General features: G+C 38.6%; 1 protein-coding gene across 1 annotated transcript in view; it reads right to left on the bottom strand.

Annotated features, from left to right (window-relative positions):
* Nucleotides 1-21,066, bottom strand: part of Galphao (G protein alpha o subunit) — a 239,364-nt gene that overhangs the window by 113,577 nt on the left and 104,721 nt on the right. Inside the window, exon 4 of the mRNA XM_071588259.1 lies at nucleotides 12,995-13,155. Within this exon, the coding sequence (XP_071444360.1) occupies nucleotides 12,995-13,155 (161 nt within the window). The remainder of the gene's footprint in view (nucleotides 1-12,994; nucleotides 13,156-21,066) is intronic.

Genomic DNA, 21,066 nt, shown 5'->3' on the forward strand with positions numbered 1-21,066 from the left:
CAAATTAACCATCAGAGAAATAGCGGAGGACTTGAACATTGCCTATGGATCCGCACAAGACATTGTGGTTAATGATTTGGGTTTCCGTCGTGTAGCAGCAAAGTTGGTGCCAAAAGACCTCAATTTCATGCAAAAAAGAGACCGTGTTGACGTCGCAAAAGACATGATTTGCGAGGCTGAATCCGATCCCACATTCATCAAAAGGATCATTACTGGAGACGAGACGTGGGTTTATGAGTACGACACGCAATCCAGACATCAGGCAAGTGAATGGCGTTCACCAAATGAGCCGAGACCAAAAAAACCACGTCGTTTTCAGTCAAAAAAGAAGGCAATGCTGACGGTTTTCATGGATTACAACGGTGTAGTGCATCATGAATTTTTGCCAGAAGGCCAGACAGTAAACAAAGAGTATTATTTGGGCGTTATGAGACGTTTGCGTGAAGCAATTCGCCGAAAGAGACCAGAAATGTGGGCAGAAAACTCGTGGTTTTTGCACCATGATAACGCACCGTCGCACAGTGCTATCATTATTCGTAATTTTTTGACGAAAAATGCAACAAATACCATCCAACAGCCACCGAATTCACCTGATTTGGCTCCCTGTGACTTCTTTCTGTTTAATCGAGTTAAAAAACCATTACGGGGAACGCGTTTTAGCAGCCGAGAGGAAGTAATGGAAAAATCGCAGGAAGCACTGATGGACATACCGAAAACCGAATATAAAAATTGTTTCGAGGATTGGATCAAGCGCTGGCATAAGTGTGTTGCAGTCGATGGGGATTACTTTGAAGGGGACAATATAGATTTAGATGAATAAACTTGTATTTTTAATTTTCTGAATAAATTCCGGGAAATTTTTGATCAAGGTAGTATAGCCAGAAAGTCGAAAGATCCGTGCTTCAAGTCCCAGTGAAAGAAATATTTTTGCACTTGTGATCTGCTCAATTCCGCCTTGCCCGACTTTCCGTGTTCGTCCTTTTATGTATGTTCCCATCCCTTCCCCTTATATCTATTATCATATGATTATATAAATATATAAATATATATATATATAAATATATATATATATATATATATATATATATATATATATATATATATATATATATATATATATATATATATATATATATATGTGAGCGTTATAAAGCTCGGTTTGTGAAAAATGGCCTAATAATTCTTGCCAAAAACGAAACTATATTTCATATTCTTAACACCAGAGAAAAAGTTAATATCGCCACTTAAAAACACACAAAACTGCTGAAAAAAAGATAAAAATCGGTTAAGTTTGAACTAATATAAAGAGAGCCATATAGACTTCATTTATAAACCGCCAGAGAAGTGCAGAACGACCTATTTATTCATGAAAGAACAAATTCTCTCTAAATACTTCTCGCCAAGGGGTCCGCAGCTTAACGTCCCATCCGACGGACAGCGTACTCACTCAAAGTGCCCTCCAAAAAGCACCTGAAGTAGGGATCGAGATTCCTCTGAAAAATATTCAACACTTCCGGGATTTGAACCCGAGCCCTCTGGGTGGGAAGCCATTACGATAGCCATACACAGTAGTATTATATGAATAATTTTAATGCAATTTGCTTTCAATAGCTATACACATGAATATGTGTGTATATATACTATATATATATAATTATATATATATATATACATATATATATATATGTGTGTATACATATACATGTATATGTGTGCATACACACACATATATATATATATATATATATATATATATATATATATATATACACACATATATATAACCCCCTCCCGTAGAACCCAATTTTTAGGTGGTGGAAGAGCTTGTGCGTTCCGATGTCCCCTGGAACTATGCTCGCGGGAGTAATGATAATTGCTCCTGGTAGGTTCACCCATGCCAGGTCGAAAGATAGGAGCCAGACGAAAGGTGGTGTCCACGCAGTGTCTGTTTCTTAGTGAGGCGGCTGTAAAGGCGTTTGACCCTAGTGGGGCGGCCAATGAGTGATGGTGTCACGTTAAAAATACTATTGAGGAAGGCACTGGGAAACCACCTCCATTATCCAAGGGCAAAGCCACCTCACCCAAAAGCATTATGATGGACAAAATAGAGAATATTAGTCCTGGCAACTACAGGACTCGGCCCAATCCGTCGTGTGGCGTCCCCGGCAGCGGGAGAAGCAAGGCTTCCGCGGTCGTCATCTCAAGAAACACTTGCAAAGGAAAACCGACAGTTGTAGGGCAGAAGACGCAGAAGAAGAAGACCAAATTAGTTAGAATAGGAACTTGAAATGTAAGAAATGTTGAGGCCGAGAAAATTAGAGAATATTAAGCGAGAGATGGAAAGAGGAAATAAAGATATTTTAGGTTTATGCGAGGTGAGATGGAAGGATAGCGGGGATTACTGGAGTGACAGTTATAGAATAATATACAGCGGCGGGGACGAGAGCCAACGAGGGGTTGCCATAATATTATATAAAGGGGTAGGAAAAAGCGTAGTCAACATAGGACAAGCAACGGATAGAATATTACTAGTAGAGATAAAAGCAGAACTGACGAACTTGGTCATTGTTCAGGTATGCACGCCACCGAGCAATCATAAGGAGGAAAAAGTTGATCGGATATACAGCCTGTTAGAGCAAACAATCGCGTTTGTTCCTGCTGAGAAATATTTCATAGTAATGGGGTTTGGAATGCAACTGTAGGCGAAGGAAGATATGGTGATTAGGTTTCGGATAAGTTCAGGGTAAGATACGAGGAATGACCACGGGGAGAAAGCATTTGAATTCTGTGGCAGACAGGGATTAGTCATCACCAAAACGTGATTTAGACAACACAAAAGGCGTCGGTTTACATGAAAAATGCCAGGTGACTCAGATAGGTGTAAGTTAGATTATATTATGGTTAGGCACAGATTCAGGAACAGTGCGATCAATTCGCACAACTTCCCGGGAGCGGATGCGGACTCTAACCACAATTTAGTTGTTATGAAGTACAGCGTCCGTTTCAAAAACATTAAGCAGGGACGGCGGTTATGAAATGGAATGTAGAAACATTAAATGCCTTTGAAGGAAGGAACATCAACAGGCTGTAAAGAAAATCATTGATGAGGGTAAAGAGCTGAGTACTATCGACGAAAAATGGGAAAAGGACAAGGAAACCATGGATCACGGATGAGATGATTAGATAGATAGATGTGGGAAGAAAATGGAAGAATGCCAACACTGATCTAGTCAGAAGGTAGCACAAAGAGTCAAATAATAAATTGAGACGGGAAACAAATTAAGTAAAAGAAGCATGGCGGAAAATACAGCGCAAGGATTTGGAAATCTTGCAAAGGAAGGGTGAAATTGGTGCGCTATACAGCAAGGTTAAACCACTATCGGGAAGTAAGAAGGGGAGATTAGCGCTAACAGTTAGAGATAAGTAAGTTGAGTAAGATAATAGTTGAAACAGAAAAGATCAAAGAGAGATGGAAGGAATATATATAAGAACTCAGGCCAACAATGTTAGTCATAAAAAGAGAACATGACGTAATGGAAGATAGCTTAGGTCCAGACAGACACGACGATGAGATAGACAGGGCATTTAGGGAGATGAAATCAAATAAGGCCGCTAGGGTACACAACATTCCTGCGGTACTATTAAAAGGTTAGGGAAAATGTGGGAGGAAGAAGCTATATGGACTGATTCGTAGCGTGTATGAGGAAGGAACCTAGCCACAAAACTTTAGAAGATCAGTGTTAGTTCCTACTCCGAAAACGGTAAAGGCTATATCATGTGAGGACTGCAGAACAATAAGTTTGATTTCCCATGCAGCTAAAGTAGTTATCAGGATCATCAACAAAAGGATGGAGAGCAAGGTATATGATTACTTAGGGGATGATCAGTTTGGGTTTAGGAAGGGTTGAGGTACGTGCGAAGCCATTGCAGTAATGAGTTCACTATCGAAATAAATACTGAGTACAATCAGGAGTTATTTTTCTGTTTCGCAAATTTAGAAAAGGCGTTTAATAGAGTGAATTGGGAAAACTAATGAGTATATTGAATACGTTATAAGTAATAAATGCACACACACACACACACACATATATATATATATATATATATATATATATATATATATATATATATATATATATATATATATATTGGGAGGGCCCAAGTTCAATTCATGGTGATGCCACTGGGCACCCTCTATAATAGACCTTAACTGCGAGATTATCCACGTACCGTTTCTTCATCGCCGCAGGCAGCACTCGAAAGGAACTGGCTCCCCTAACCTGATGCGTGAGTTTCACATACCGCTAAAATTAGTAATAATAAGTATTCAAAACCTACCTTCACCTACTAAACCAACTTTTGGGTTGATAACTGTATCGTAAAAATTCATTCCAGTCATGATTTTACATCAACGCATGATTCTCCATTTACTATGGTCATGATGGATCTCCAATGGTCTTCAAGTCCATTAGATAGCCTAATAACTCCTCCAAGAACCACTTCCAAGCTTTTAATGCACAGTCAGTAAACGACTGAATGAATCTACCACGAGTACGAATACTGAAGATCAGCAGGCCAATCTAAGGGTAGCATGTTCCAATCTCCGTTTTTGGATAGTAAGTAACCCTATGTCCTCTTTAAAGATAGAGAACTATGCTTACGACCTTAGTCAACGCAAGGGTCACTGGAAAGAAACGCTAAATTTACCCATTCCGAACCCTGCCCGAGGATAAGAATTGCATTGACGAACGAAAACTGATTATGTTGACGTCGTCCTCAAAAGATGCAGATATATCTGATTAGAAAAAAAGTTGAGCACATATATCCAAACGTTTGGAAATACTTGACAATAATTTAGAGAAAACTGGCCGTAAAACACATTGCCACAATCTACTAATATTATACAGCTTCAATATAAAACATCATTAATGTTCAAATTATCTTCCAGGATAATTGTACAAATCTTTTAAAGACTCTAAAAGCAATTATCACAAAATGAAGCTGTTAAAAAGCCTGAGCTGAATAGTCCCACTTTTGATTCTTTTGCTTCAATTATCGCTCAGGTGAACGCATGTATTTGCGACCATCGCCGGCAATGGAACCGGTTGGAATGGAATGGAAATCACCCTCAAACGTTGCAGGAAAGAACCACTCCCTGATAATCTACGGACTAACCACATTTGCAAGTTACTAAACGTTTCCACCTAGTGAGTGAACTCAGCCACGCCCCCAAAACGAAGACCCACGCACAAAATGATTTTGGCCCTGTGCCTGGCGAGAAGAGACGCGAAGGTAGCATGCCCGAGAGGAACTGCGGGGGGAGGTGTCAAGGAGACAAACGTGGGAAAGGTAAGGAGAGTATACGAGAGAAAGAAAAGGAAGGTAAGGTGACGGACTAAGAGAGTTATGCTCTATGGATGAATCAAATCAGTGACTTCAGAATAACATACTACCTTGATCAAAAAGTTCCCGGAATAACCACCGTGTGGCGCTCCCATCGTTCCGATTTGAGTTCTGTTTTTTTTGTTAAATTGGTACATCTGTTGTTGATATTCCCTTTAAATCTTAGTGTCATAACTTGACATTTGCAAAAGTTACGTAGCCAAGAGTACATCTATCTCTGTGTGTGTTGGCGATTTTTTACAATTGCAGAAATGGATTTAAATTTCCAACAACGAACTTGTATTAAATTTTGCGTAAAAAACGGATTTAGTGGCGCACGGACGTTGGAAATGTTGGAAAAGTGTTTCGGCAACGATTCTCTAAAAAAACGGTCGTTTACCAGTGGCACGAGCGGTTCAGAAGTGGTCGTGAGTCAATCGAAGATGATGAACGCAGTGGCAGACCATCGACATCGAAAGTCGGTGAAAAAATTGATAAAGTAAAAGAAATGTTGGTCAATAACCGCAAATTAACCATCAGAGAAATAGCGGAGGACTTGAACATTGCCTATGGATCCGCCCAAGACATTGTGGTTAATGATTTGGGTTTCCGTCGTGTAGCAGCAAAGCAAGACCTCAATTTCATGCAAAAAAGAGACCGTGTTGACGTCGCAAAAGACATGATTTGCGAGGCTGAATCCGATCCCACATTCATCAAAAGGATCATTACTGGAGACGAGACGTGGGTTTATGAGTACGACACGCAATCCAGACATCAGGCAAGTGAATGGCGTTCACCAAATGAGCCGAGACCAAAAAAACCACGTCGTTTTCAGTCAAAAAAGAAGGCAATGCTGACGGTTTTCATGGATTACAACGGTGTAGTGCATCATGAATTTTTGCCAGAAGGCCAGACAGTAAACAAAGAGTATTATTTGGGCGTTATGAGACGTTTGCGTGAAGCAATTCGCCGAAAGAGACCAGAAATGTGGGCAGAAAACTCGTGGATTTTGCACCATGATAACGCACCGTCGCACAGTGCTATCATTATTCGTAATTTTTTGACGAAAAATGCAACAAATACCATCCAACAGCCACCGAATTCACCTGATTTGTCTGCCTGTGACTTCTTTCTGTTCAATCGAGTTAAAAAACCATTACGGGGAACGCGTTTTAGCAGCCGAGAGGAAGTAATGGAAAAATCGCAGGAAGCACTGATGGACATACCGAAAACCGACCGTAACTTTTGCAAATGTCAAGTTATGACACTAAGATTTAAAGGGAATATCAACAACAGATGTACCAATTTAACAAAAAAAACAGAACTCAAATCGGAACGATGGGAGCGCCACACGGTGGTTATTCCGGGAACTTTTTGATCAAGGTAGTATGTTTCATGTTCAACATAACATTCACCATTTTCGATGTCAAGAGTTATCTACATAGAACTGATTCTAAACAAGTTCTTAATGTTAAGAAATCCCGGGTTTTTTATATAAAATGTAGATAATTGAATACACAAATAATTTTATAAAAATTACATTTTCCAAAGTAAATCTACTGTAGTGAAAGAGTTGATTCTAATAATGCTATCTGAGAAGATTTTTTGATATGATGCCTCCACAAAATTTCGTTTTAAATCATTTCATAAGAGCTTCAATGTGGCCAAGGGGGGTAACATGTTTTTACTGAGCCGAAAATAAGAAATTGCGTGTATTATCGGTTACCAAAAGTAAAAGGAGTAAAATACAAAGAATTCACAAACTAATTATTACTTCGCACGCTCTTTACTTTTGCTCACTGACTAGGAAAAATTATCTCCGAGAATGCAATATACCGCACATATATGGATTTACAGAGATTATGAAGTTTAAAAATCTTTTCATGTAAGCACAAACTGAAATTTTTACCTGCTGATTGCATTACATATTGGTTTTAAATTACTCTAAAATGCACTTAATTCATCAAAGGTTTTGGAAAAATGATTCACTCCTTGAAAGTCGTCGCCTTCGGGTATGCACGAACTATAGTAGCTGAAATCTCTCAAAATCCAGAAAATAGGGCGTGTCCAATATCTTTTTTCGATTTTATATGACAATAAAGCATACTAGATGCATAGAACAGGTACCAATTATTAGGAAAATTTAATATAGCGCATGAGAATAATTTCAAAGTAATATAAGAATATTCAAATAAATAATCTTAACAAAAATTAATGCAAGCAAACAATAAACCATAAAATAATGCTACCTGTATGACATGCCATCGTAAACGAATTTATCAGCTATGTCCACTGCTTTAGTATCTCCAAATAGGTTATAATATAATAGAAGCCGGAAAAGAATTACTTAATTATTCCACATATAACTAAGTATTTCTTTTCCGATATGAATCGCTTCCACAAATTGACGTCTCAAACCATTCTATTCGTCATAGAAGCCAATTTCTTATACGCACGTAAATACTATATACCGACGGCCGTCACGAAGAAACTAAAAGCGGCAAACATTAACACGACGCAATTAGAGTTTTTTTTTACTTTTGGAGGATACATAGGAATATCCCTTGGAGATGCATAGTCCTTTATCCCTTACAGCTAACGGCAGCATTGGCAACTTTATTAGTAGACTGGACGGGCAGGAGACAAATTCTAAACCTGTGTACGTGTCAGACAACACAAATTAAAATGGGAAGGAAAATCGGCATAAGAGTCCTAACACCCCCCGCCACACGCCCTTGCGGCGGCTTGAGGGGTATTAAGTAGATGTAGATGTAGAGAGCGACGATGGCCGGTTATTGCCTCTAATTTTTTTGCATTTATGCTGAGGAGCTAAAGCCTTTCCTGCGAAGAGCTTTAGCTCCAAAGTTTATCATAAGTGGGCGGCGAAGTCATTAGTAAGATATGTTTGTACATGACCAACCATTAGTTATTCAGACACCTAAGGTCATGTAGCTATCATTGCGTGCGTTACAGGAGCAATGCTAGAGATAGGTGATGAAGACTAACATCAGAAAACCAAAGTAGATTTTCCAGAAATTAGAATTAGCTAAACTTTACGAGTGTAATAGAAAGGAATAAACTGGTATAGGTGGACTAGAGGAGACCATGTATTTTAGTAGTATGTTGGAGGAAAAATGAGACTAGGTAGCAGTACTGTTATAACAAGATGAACAGCATTGGCGAATTAAGTATTAGTAAGAAGAAAACTGACGGCAGATACGCTAATTAAAGATGTGAAGAGAAAAACTTAAATACCAAGAGTAGTGCTTCATTATTCTGAAACCTGATCTTGGAGGCATGCAGATGAGCGTAGTTTAGAGTCTTTTGAGATGTGGCAATGGAAAACAGAAAATTGACAGAGAGAGAAAGAACCAACGACTAAGTTTTAAATAAGGTACGAGATAATTTGGCTTGATGAAATCCAAAGATAACGGAAGACGTGGCTGGAGGAAACAATGAGAGGAAGTATTAGCGGTGTGTTCATAATCATAGCAGAGGGCAGAATATTAGTTAAGCGGGGTAGGGAAAGGAAGAGAATAGGCTTTTTAGATGGAATGAAGGCAGTAAAAGGTACGAGGACCCGGAGAAGTAAATAATATCGGACAAACGAGGACTTTCACTGGGTACATAATGCGGAGTGCTATTTAGGAAAATGGAAAACCTATATTCAATAGGCAGATTATGTTGGAACTTGGAACTCCGTGGTGAGAAACTCATCACTTAAAGCAGCCTCAAGTAAGAGTCCTTACGAATGCAATGAAGACCTCTGCCCTGCTGGTTAGACGATATTCAGCAGAAACCTATTTATTGTGATCAAGCAAATTTCTATCAGTGGCACCAGACGATGATTCACTAGTGCTAAATACACGTGGTATTTTTCCTTCAGAATTATGTTGAGGTTCGAACTCTAGTTGTCTTTCATATTACTTTCTCCAAATGATATCAATTGGTTACTATAAAACGTAAGCTTCTTTCGATGGAACTTAAATTAATCCCTGTTTCCTTCATCTCGAAGAAATTACTATTTGCACTTTTTCTATAGAGGAGGAGTTACTAATTATAATTTACAATATGAGTACAAAACAAAGCCTAGAAATTGCGAGATGAAAATGTTGTGCTCAAGGTGAGTATGAGGGATGAAATACTAAGGAGTACGTTAGCAATAGTGAGGAGATGGAAGGGTGAATCAGTGTAGAGAGAATTGATACTGAACGGATGGTAGTATTGTATTAAATTTAAATCGAAATGATTTTGCTTTAATTACTTATAATCATATACAGATACATACATAATGTCAGCCGCCCAGCCTTGTCAGTCAGCCATGGGATTGCAAACATTGCTGAGAGAATTGAAAATTCAGTGCGACAGATATGGGATGAGAATCAACATTAATAAAACAAAGGTTATGCGATTTTCCAGAAAGAAAAAGGCTAAGCTATACATTAAAATAGGAGGGCAAAAACTAGAGCAGGTAGACCAGTTTACGTATCTCGGAAGTGTTTTGGACCAACAAGGTCAAAGTAGTAGGGACGTAAGGTGAATAATTGCGCTAGGCAAAGAGGCTTTCACAAGGAGGAGGAAGTTGATGACAGGGACGTTGAGTAAGGATATTAAAAAAAGGCACGTAAAAACTTTGATATGGAGTGTAGCTATGTACGGCGCAGAAACGTGGTCATTGAAGCAGGAGGATAGACGTAGACTGGAGGCTTTTGAAATGTGGGTTTGGAGAAGAATGGAGAAGGTGAAATGGACCGATAAGAAAACAAATGAGGAAGTACTTGGTATGGTGGGCGAAGAGAGGGGTTCGTTGGGAGAAATCCTATGGAGGCAGGAAAAATGGATGAGGGGCGTAATGACCGGCAGTGGGATGTTGAAGATTGTAATAGAGGGGACAATGTTGGGCAAACGAGGAATGGGCAGGAACAGGATAGGGATGTTGGACGGGATGAAGGGAGGAAGGAAGTACACAGAGATAAAGAGGGACTTGATGTAAAGTAGGTTGCTGGATTTTGTTTTGTTAGAAGTCACAAAATATTTATTTAGTAGTTGTATCCACCCAAAACCTACCTACTATACAATCCTACAAAACCTACCTACCTATATATATATATATATATATATATATATATATATATATATATATTGTATACACAAATAATAAAATTTAGAAAGGTCAAGGAACCTTGAAAGTCAGGACAGAGAATCAAGTTCTAAAAAAAGTTACAATTCAAATTTCACCTAACGCTGTGAATTCATCCCGGGGGGGTAAACATCCCTCGCCTCCAACACTAACTCGACTACAAAGACGAAACCAGAGAGCATCGAAGGAGCAGGGTATGGATGTAAAAGAGGAGAATTAGGCTGTCCTGGTATTATAAAGACAAGTATTTGCGACGGAAACCAAATCTGGGGCTTCCTAACAAGAAAAAGTCGGAGTACAAAAGAATCAACATTCAACCCTATATTTTGATTTTCGTGGGTTTAATACCCTTCGCTAGAATTTGAGGCTTAAAGCAAAGAAAAATTTGAATACAACCTTCATTATCATTTAAAATCTGCTAAGAGACATGCGCTTAAGGGGTGCCATGATATTTTGCAATTTAGCATTGGGCGGGAGTGAAATGAAGTCAGGAGGGATGGAACGAAGGAGTGCCCGGGGGTGAAGGGCTGCTGGAGGTGGGTGGAAAAGATAAACTACGGAGACGCGCGCGCAAACACCACCCTGGTTGCAATTATGGACGGGAGTATCAAGGGGGTGGGGGAGGGTTGAAAGAGGGCTTCGTTGGAAGGGGGACAACGCTAGCTATCTACTTTCGTACGCTCATCGTTTTTTCCCCTAGATTTATGGCACCCACGAGCGAAATCTATTGCCACCAAAAACTCCTCAACCTCTTCTTCCCCCTTCCTTCTCACCCACCCACTCCCTCCGGATCCTCCTCTCACTCCCTCCGAAACGCTCTCGAGTCCACCATCGCAAACACTAAAAGCCGACGACGGTAAACACGCGGGCGGCTGGCTGGGCGGGTGAGTGAGGCGCGGGGACCGATAGACGGCTCAGATTCAGAGCCCCGGGGAAATTAAAATTTCAGGGAAAACTTTTTTACGGTGACCGTTTTGCAACTATCTGCCGAGGGGCCCCAGCTCTGGATGTGGGCGGGAGAGGCGGGTGCACACGGCTGTCACGCTCGACTACGCACTCGGAAGTAGAGGACATAATTTGCATTTTCGCCGCCCCAATAGGTCAGACATGGGATGGGATGGTTCATTAGCGTTCCTCGGGCTCTTGTAATTGCGACATTTATCGCGACGCACCGTGGTATCCTCGATCCAATTAAAAAAGGCATGTTCTTCAGTTCGTCTATCTCGGCGCAATAACGAAAAACTATGAGCGATTCAAACGTCAGCGTAAATTCATAGCTTGCGCATCATTATCGCAAGGGAAAACACTCCGTTGAACGAGCATTTAGCTCATTAGGAGGGAAGCGTCCAGAAAACAGTAACAAAAAGAAACCAAAAAATATTTTATAGGACAACGTCCAGGCCTTCCAGTTATTACTACAATAGATTTAATGAATGGAGAGACCATTACTGAAGAAGGCCATAAAGAGCTTAATAGCTAAAGCCTGAGGAAAGCAGAAGATTTCAATCACCGATAGTTAGAGAATAAAAGAAAAGCATATGAAGAAGACACACTGATGCACAAGAAATATATAACGTCCACGAAATAAACCCTCCCGGTTAAGCCTGGTTTCGAAGAACTCCCCATAACCTCACATGTCTCTTGCTTTCGTTAGTTCAAGAGGAGAATATTCCAAAGTTGATATGTTACTGACAGACGAATCGATGGCCAAAAAAGGTTGACAAAACTTTTTGACACAACATTTAAAACACTTCCTTTAAAATTCAGCAATTTTCCCAGGCTATAATTTGGTTAAAGTAACCACTCTTACTGGGTGGCGATTAGGCAGAAAAAAAAATTTCAGCACCACACCTGTGATGCAAATGCAGCAATGTGGTATGCTTCACTCATTGTTAAACACCACAATTTTATACCAAGTTATTGACACACTGACGTTTTAAAATTATCACAGAACCCGTAAAAAAACTACTTGTCTTCTTCGAATTGGTTTAATGAAAAATGAGAGAAGGAGCGTGAGTCAACGATAATACAGGCAGGGTATTTAAAGTGAAAATGGGAAATAAAAAAAGAGTCAAATTAAGCAGGAACGCAACTATGAAATGTAACTCGCGTAAATATGATCAATTAATTCAAACACACTACCATAGTGTTAATTATAATTAATTAAATTGACTTCATTTAATTTTTACATAATTTAAACTTGTTCGTACTGATCATAAGAAGAACCTATCTGCCGAACTCATGAGTTTGAATACAGGGAAGTTTAATCAAGTATCTAGTTTTATGAATATATCCCTATGATCAAAACAAGCCAACAAAGAACCGCAGGAACTATTGAAAAAATCAAGGTTAAAATACGGAAGTGCTAGTATCATTCACTTAAAAATGAAGTTGAAGACTAATTTACGATATTCACAATCCAGAATTCTGCTTTTCGAGTACATATCGGTATGACAATCACTGAAAACTCACTATTTGGCGGAGTCGTTGAGCTGATACTCGTTGGAGCGACCAAAGCACTCCTGCACCCCCGTGTCCGCCCATAGCCTTTTCATGGCCGCGAGGAGTTCCTCCGAGAAAGGTTCTGTGTCCTCCATCCTCTGAATCACGTCAAATACCATCTTGGCGTCGGACTGCGGAAAAGAGAAAATAGAAAAATATTAGGGCACCATTAATTGATTTCTAGGAAACAAATCATGCATACGACGTGTTAATACAGCACATGGGAATTAAAGTTTGATTTCATCCTGTGACTGAACATATTATAAACTGATGGTAGAGACAACTATCAGTACACTTACCATTAAGAGTGCTTTTAGTTAATTATTTTGATTTCAAAATTTCATAAGTGTATTTCTTATTTTGACATGGAATACTTCTCCTGAATAAATACATTTCGTGACTTTAATGTAAATATATTTATTTACCTTATAGATACTCAGAGAGCCATTTATAAATCTCCATTTTTGACAGAATTTGCTTTAATTATGGACAAAATTCACAACAATAGGCTCATTTTTTAATCTTAAACTCTTTGTTCAGGCGTGATGCTGTAATTCGAAAATTCTTTCTATTTTTAATACATAAAAATGAAGTAAAGTTAAACAATATTATTTTATAATCATCTCCAACGTGAACCTTATAACACCCTAAAAGGTATTTCAGCAGGAGAAATGGTAATCGTCGAAAGTATATATGAGCTTAGAATTTGTTCGAACAAATCTCGGAGACAACTTGGCGTCGCCATGACTCTAGGATGACCATGGGGAAAAGCGGAAGCCCTTACTAGAGCAAAGCATTAATTCTGTTTTGACAGCAAATTCTGCCATCTTGAGGAAGACTAACGCATATCGTATTCCGTTTCGAAGTAGTTAAAATTCACGATGTACACAATTTAGGCACTTTATGACGTCCCTAATGTCACTACTATTGAACGGTGATAATTTCAGGATACATATATTTAGGTTAATCATGTTATCGAAACTAATTATAGGCATAACATGTGTCTGATGCTGTCGATAACTGTTGAAAAATATCAACCCAATCTCTATCTCAGATCGTAATAAAGTAAAGCAATTCGACTTCGGCACATCAGCAAATACCGTTCCATTGCTTTCGATTCCATACCTATCACAATTTACGAGTAATTGCAGGTGGAGAATGAAAATGCCCCTTTTATCGCGAGCACTAAAAATGCAATTCTTTGATAAATTATGGTAACTAATAATTTGGATTCTTCAATGAATTTTGTTCAATTTTTTGTCCACGGTCTGCGTGCAAATGATTGAGGGGATGTTGGAAGGGTTGGAGGAGAGAGTACGAAGATTGAGAGGGGCTTTGTGGGATGGCACCGTATGGGTGAGTGGAGGGGGGTGCACGGGCAGTTGAGCAGGAAGTCGCTTGGAGGCAAACGGTAATGGGGATTAGGGGGACACTGTGGAAGGGAATCGGTAGTGGGGGAGGAAATTTAAAGAGGCGCGGGGGAAAGAGGCGGTAAGAAACTAGGATGAAAGGAGGACTTTGGAAAGAAGGTGGGGCGAGATGGCAAGGGGAGGCAAAGGAATATGACCGAGAGTGGAAAAAGAGATGTGAGCGGAAAGTGTAGATCAATGCACCTTTCACTACCCTATCAAATATGCATTCCTCAGTGAAGCGAGAATTACGACGGAGGAAGTTTTTGTTAAGTAATGCACACAAATTAAATGGATCGTTTTACTAACAAAGCCTCCTAAAACCTCATATCCCAACTGATTCTTCAAATAAGACCGCGTGAACATTCGGATTTTTCAGCGCGTCCGCATTGCATATTCGCACGGTCAAAATGCTCGATTCCAAAAAATGGAAAATTTGGGGCATCGACATTTTTTTGGCATTTGCTCAGTCCAGGATGTCACTTTTTACAGTAAGCATAATCTTTTCGCTAAAGACTTCGCTTCTTTTCAGCTCCTTTAAAGTAAACTTCCTCCTTACTTTTTACATTATGAACCCTCTCCTTACTCGTTGCCATGCATTGAAAGATGTGTTTGAAGGTGAATAATAAATTACGAAAGCGCATTTGATGATTATCAATTTTGTAACATGCCATAGCAAGTAGAAAAGTAAACAAAAGATTTATACCCGGCAGATGGCGGATTCATGGCCCACCGTGGGCAGGGACCTGGTTTGGTCGCGGTTTTTGGAATTGGAGTAGCAAAATAAATTAATACTCGATTTGACATTGATACCATTCATACCAGTTATACCACAACTTTTCATTCATTTTACCCAACGAAAACCATGCCCTCTAGCATTACTATTTTCACAGAGAAAGACAATGATCTGATTTTAGACTTTAATTTTTATGAATTAAAATATTCATTACTTTCTTCTGGCTTAGTGTTACGAGTGTTTATAGCTAAATCTTTATCTAAATTCTGCATACTTTTGTAGATCGATTTTCAAATCTTCATGTTTTTATTCTAGGTTTTTATAAACATACATTAGATGACATCCTCACTATAACTTTCCGTTAAATTTCTTCCCATTTCGCTAAATTCTCACTCACTCCTTTTTATGATTTACAATAATTTGTAACGCAAAGTAAGTATATACGTAATGAACCTAAATGCAGACGTAGCTTTCACTCTTTTAAAATTCTCATAGGCGACCTTAAAAGTACACATTCCCAGTTTTGCAAAACGACATTTGCGACATCACTCCCTTCTCTTTTTCGCTATGTGATCCCGAAATGCAATAATCGTAACATTTAATTGCGAAACAGCGCACCAAAGTCGCGTATGAACTCTGACTGAATTAAAACGAGGAAACTAATGAATTGGAAAATGCGGCTACATCCATTAAAAGCGAAGTATTTATCATTGGGGATTCATAAATTTTTATGCCCTTGGGACAACCAGGAAAACACGCATATACGTGAAGTCAAGGGGAAGAAGGATAGTTTGAGTCAGTAAGAAACGAAAAAAACATATAGGTAATGCATGTGCAGGCGCAGATAGCAATCAGGTAGCTTACATTGTTCGTCAAAGATTTAATTATAGAAGTATACAGACTCATTTAATATATAATGCGTAAAACCTAAGTACCAATGTATATACGGCGATATGTGAGGCTTTAGAAAAGATAACAGATGAACATTAATACTAATTATTTAAAAATTCGTAATGTGGAAGCAAAGTTAATCAAGGAGCGATAAATAAATTAAAGGAAGAGAAAAAATTGTTAGCATTAAAATTCATGGGTTAATTTAGACTGCTAGATGATATTATTCAAACAAGCTCCGAACAATTACATTGGTGAGTAGGTACCTGAGGAGAGAGAGATAGACTGCACAACGGGTAGATTTAATACGTCGTTTCTTCAGAAAACAATCAGAGACAGTAACAGGTGCTATTAATATAAAGTAGGAAACAAATAAACCCATCATTACGTGTATATACGACTCTAGGTATGCATGTGTGTGCATATTTTAGTGTATGTATATACATGTATGAATCTGAATGTAGATGTCTATGCATGCACATGCATAAGTACATATATTTAAAGTAGCCCAAGTAATAATTAACAATAAACATATCACTCTTGTTGCATGATTTTACTATAAATGGTGGCGGCGCTATGTGCATTCCCCCTGAGTCCGATAAGTGATTACAAATTCATTTGCATATCAGAATTCCTATCCATTAAATTGTCTCATGCACTGAGTTTGATTTTATCTGCTCGTGTACAGTGCACGCCCGGTTTGGCTACACCCTTTGCCACACACCTTCCGGTAGCTTGCAGGGTTATATGTAGACGTAGATGTACCTCTTGTACGTGTAAATTAATTAATTTCATTCGACGAGAGTTAATGTGGGTTCAGGCGATACTGAGAGGAAATGGACTAAGACTCTCATATAAGAGAATGCTGGGCGAGGTAGTGGGAGGAAAAGATTAGCCATTTTTGTCGGCATGAAAGGAGGTAGGAAACGTGTGAAGTGAAAAATAATTATTGTAATGTGGAGTGCTAGAATATTTAGTGTCGTGCCTTGGTGGGTCCAAGATATCTGGCAGTGCTCAGTAGTCTCTGGGTCCATACAAAGCCTGCCTTGGCCAGGTGCTAACAACGCTAAAAATGCTAACAATAATGAAATCCCTCATTTTTGCATATTCATACACATTGGTGATGTTATGATTTTAATTTACAGACGCAATTAAATTATTTTAATGAACACAGAATCATCATACTGACAGTTTTCACTAAATGGCTTCAAATTTGATAACATCATACGTTTCCTTTTTAAATAATTCTACATTTCCAATTAATGGTAGACAGTATAAATCATTCGAGCTTAAAATAATATCTTTTAAGTACATGTCGTGATAATTAAAATGCTGTTTGCTATAAACCAGGTTAATATAGGACCAAGAAATAAATATCATCATTTAGGTTTACTGGGAAATAAATATCAAGTCTCTAAACTCACACAAACACTACAGAATGTCAGAAATGTGCATGACATTCCAGGCATCACACTCCTTTCGCTTCGACCAAATTTCGAGTCGCTCAGTCATTTTGAATGATCTGAAAAATACTCGAAATTCAATTGTTACCCTGATCAAATGGAAGGGATTTAAAAATTTAAACATATATTGCCGTGTTATTAGATTTACTAGCACTTAGTGGAGAATAAAGTCATCATTAATCTACATCACAACACATAAGTGTGGCGAGTCAAACAATGCCAGAGATAAATTTACTGAAAATAAACTTGGCTCTAAATCTTTCAAAGTGCATCCCCTGAGCGTCGACAGACTTTTGCTAGAGGCTTTTCTGCAACTCGAAAGTTCCCTGGTAGATGGATTTCGGATGTCCTTAAGGGTACGTGCAAGCCTCTTTGACGGCACTTAGGGTCCCATAGTCGTTGTATCCTTAGAGGGAGGGTTTCACTTTTTGAAATAGGAAATAGTCTGCTGGTGCCAAGTCGGGACTGTAAGGGAGTTGGGGAATCGCAATAAGGTCTTCGCAAGCTGACACTCGACTCTGCTTTTGGTCGTCCGTCAAGACCTTCGGGACGGGTTAAGTGCAGATCTTTCGCATCGCCAAATTTTCAGTGATATTGAAGTCCACTGTCCTCTAATCAATGCTAATAGGATCAGCGATCATGCGCACACTTAAGCGACGGTTTGAATTCAGATCTTCACGGACATGTTGCACGTTGTCGGTTCTTGATGTCGACGGCCGTCCACCGCGGGGTCATCCTTCACACTCTCTCCGCCTTCTTTGAAGAGCTTGTGCCACTCAAAAACTGCAGCTTGTTACATACTTTCATCCTTCAACACTTGTAATCATGCCCAACGTTTCCGTACCCGATTTCCATAGTCCAACGCAAAATTTGATGGCGAACCGCTGATCAATCGTTCGCTGCATTTTGCGCTTGCACCAAGTCACTCCACAGAGGTCCACTAAAAACACGATCCAGCCTGAACGAACGCTCGCAGGCGATTGGCGCGTGTTGAAGGTCAGACCCCCCACCGTCGAGCCTGCGCGGTGTGAACGCGCTGCGATGTACAGCTACGCCATGAAAAAATTGTTTCCGATACTTTTTATACAATCCTTGTATGCATATATTACATCTATCCTTATCAAACCGATGGATATTTCGCGTTAAATTCGATTCAAGCGTTAATGCCATTTGATGCTGAGAGAAAGAGCCCAGGATCAAATTTCTTGAACGATGCCAGAGCTCTTTGAGTTAGTTACCAAAGTGCAACGGCTGGCGCATGTCGATTTTTGTTCGTTGAGGAGACTTTTTGGTCGGGATGACATCGTGTCAAATCACAAAGCGATTTGCTAAAGTAATCACGAGATGTGACTTTAACACTTCATAATAGTCTCTACTCTCCCCCGTTCATGCAAGACTCGTTACGACGATTCAACATCACTCAAAAGGGACAGTACGCTTTGCTTCACCCTGAGAATAACTCCTGAGAGATTTTTTTGTCCTGACTACCATTAGGTAATTAAAATAAAAGCCGATGCTGGAGAAGTAAAAAAATTAAAGACCCAGCAACTAAAACTCCTGGAGAAGTCATAATCGTGCCAAGACAATGAGACTGACAGAGTATCAAAACTTTCTTTACAGCTAAAAATACGACCGAGGACCACAAAAGAAATTAAGAGGAAAGTTCTCTCTTAAAGGTTATCACGGGCATATTTTATATTCTGTGGAATTAAATCATATAACATAAATCATTGTGTAACATGGCAAAATAGATTGAAGAACGAAAAATTTCAAGATTGAAATATATAAAAGTTGAAGTAGTATATACTTGAACTTATTTGACTATGAGTAAAACTTAAAAAAACCATATTCGTTCAAATATTAGTAATTTTCCTTGCGTGACAGAATGCCATCACACTTCATGGATATCCTAGTATATTAACCGTCATCCAATGGAAGAATAAAAATTAACTAAATACCCAATAACGTTAAAGCAAAAAATGAACAACACAAAGAAGACAAATACTGAACTATCAATTAAGAGTCGGCTTTAAATAGAAATAGCAGAGATTAAAACTCTTCTATGCAAAGAATTATGAGTGGATTTCCACTTAGTTCTCAGTCACTAGGCATTTCCTGTTTCCGCACTGTATAAAACTTAAGTTCAAGAGGAAGATTATAAAATATTATTGAAACTCGTGGTTGGAATCAATTGTATAGTCAAATTATCTCATTAATTATAACGTTCGTTTCGCCCTGTGACACGACTATAGCGCCATTATTCGGGTGAATTGAGTGATATATTGTCTCTTTGGCCACTTTTTGTCGTTCCATGCCTCTCTCAAAATTGTCACGCAACTTTAAGACGCTCTGCGGTGATTCATTACTTCATCCAGCCCGTCAAATTTCTTGATATGGACACCTTGGGCCCCATTCACCCAAGTTTTCAATATCTCCTTCATTGTGGTATTTTTCTCTTTAAAATGCAAATACAGGAAAGCTGTATCAGTTAAATCCAGGCCTCGAAGCTTAAGCATAATGGAGTTTAGGAAGTTAGATTTGTGAAATTGAGGTATGCCTTCATTTCAAGAGTAAACTCGACCATAGTAACAAGGTATAAACCGAACTGAGATTTTAAAATCTATTTGCGCAACTTAAATAACATAAAAATGACACCCTTAAGATATTATCTATTATCATTGTTAATCTACCAGTTAAGGTCATCATTATGGTCATTATTATGAAAGACATACCTATGATGTAAATTTCTAAGCAATCTAAAAGTGAAAGAATCGAAAAAACTCGTTAGAATTTCATTTAGAACGAGATATGTGATAGGTAAATACAGCCACATAATTTTTGCTCTTCCCGGTGGAAGGGATAATGGAGTAAATCTCACATTAACGGGTAAATTAGCCTCATAGGCTGAAAAATAATTGTAAGCTCTTTGGGTTAAATTAAAACTTAGATCCCGAATTAACACATTCATTACAATATATTAAATTTAAAAAGGCAAAACATTCATATGCAGTGCAATATTAAGGATATCTACAGCCATTGAAGGGGTGAACATAACAGAAGCTTCCAATACGCATTTACGCATAATTGAGGATAATAGAAATATGCATAACTGTGTAAACGCTTGAATGGCTTGTACCAAGAATGTTTTCTTAAAAGAAATTCTTTCAATTTTAGAAACCTAATTTCCACATTACTTAGGGTAATTTTGAAATTAAGTTACCTCGTACGCCGTGCCTGACTCATAAAAAAATCAGAATGCGCCTATTTAATAAAATGACCCAAAACTATATGCGATATTATATTGACAATAGAAGATAATAAGTTGACAAATGTAGTACATTGAATTATGTATTCATCGATCCAACGTTTTCTCTTTACTTGCAGTGATGACACTAATATTACTACACAAAAGAATTAGGGTAATATTTTCGTAATGCATCGCAATCGGTATCATGTCTGTTTGGTAATCATAGCCTCGTTCATTTAAAATTAAAAATCAATCCAAAACTTCAGGGTACGCTGTAATTACATAGAAACAGATAA

This window comes from Hetaerina americana, unplaced genomic scaffold, assembly GCF_022747635.1.
Source record: "Hetaerina americana unplaced genomic scaffold, ioHetAmer1.1.p SCAF_3, whole genome shotgun sequence".
Classification (NCBI taxonomy): domain Eukaryota; kingdom Metazoa; phylum Arthropoda; class Insecta; order Odonata; family Calopterygidae; genus Hetaerina; species Hetaerina americana.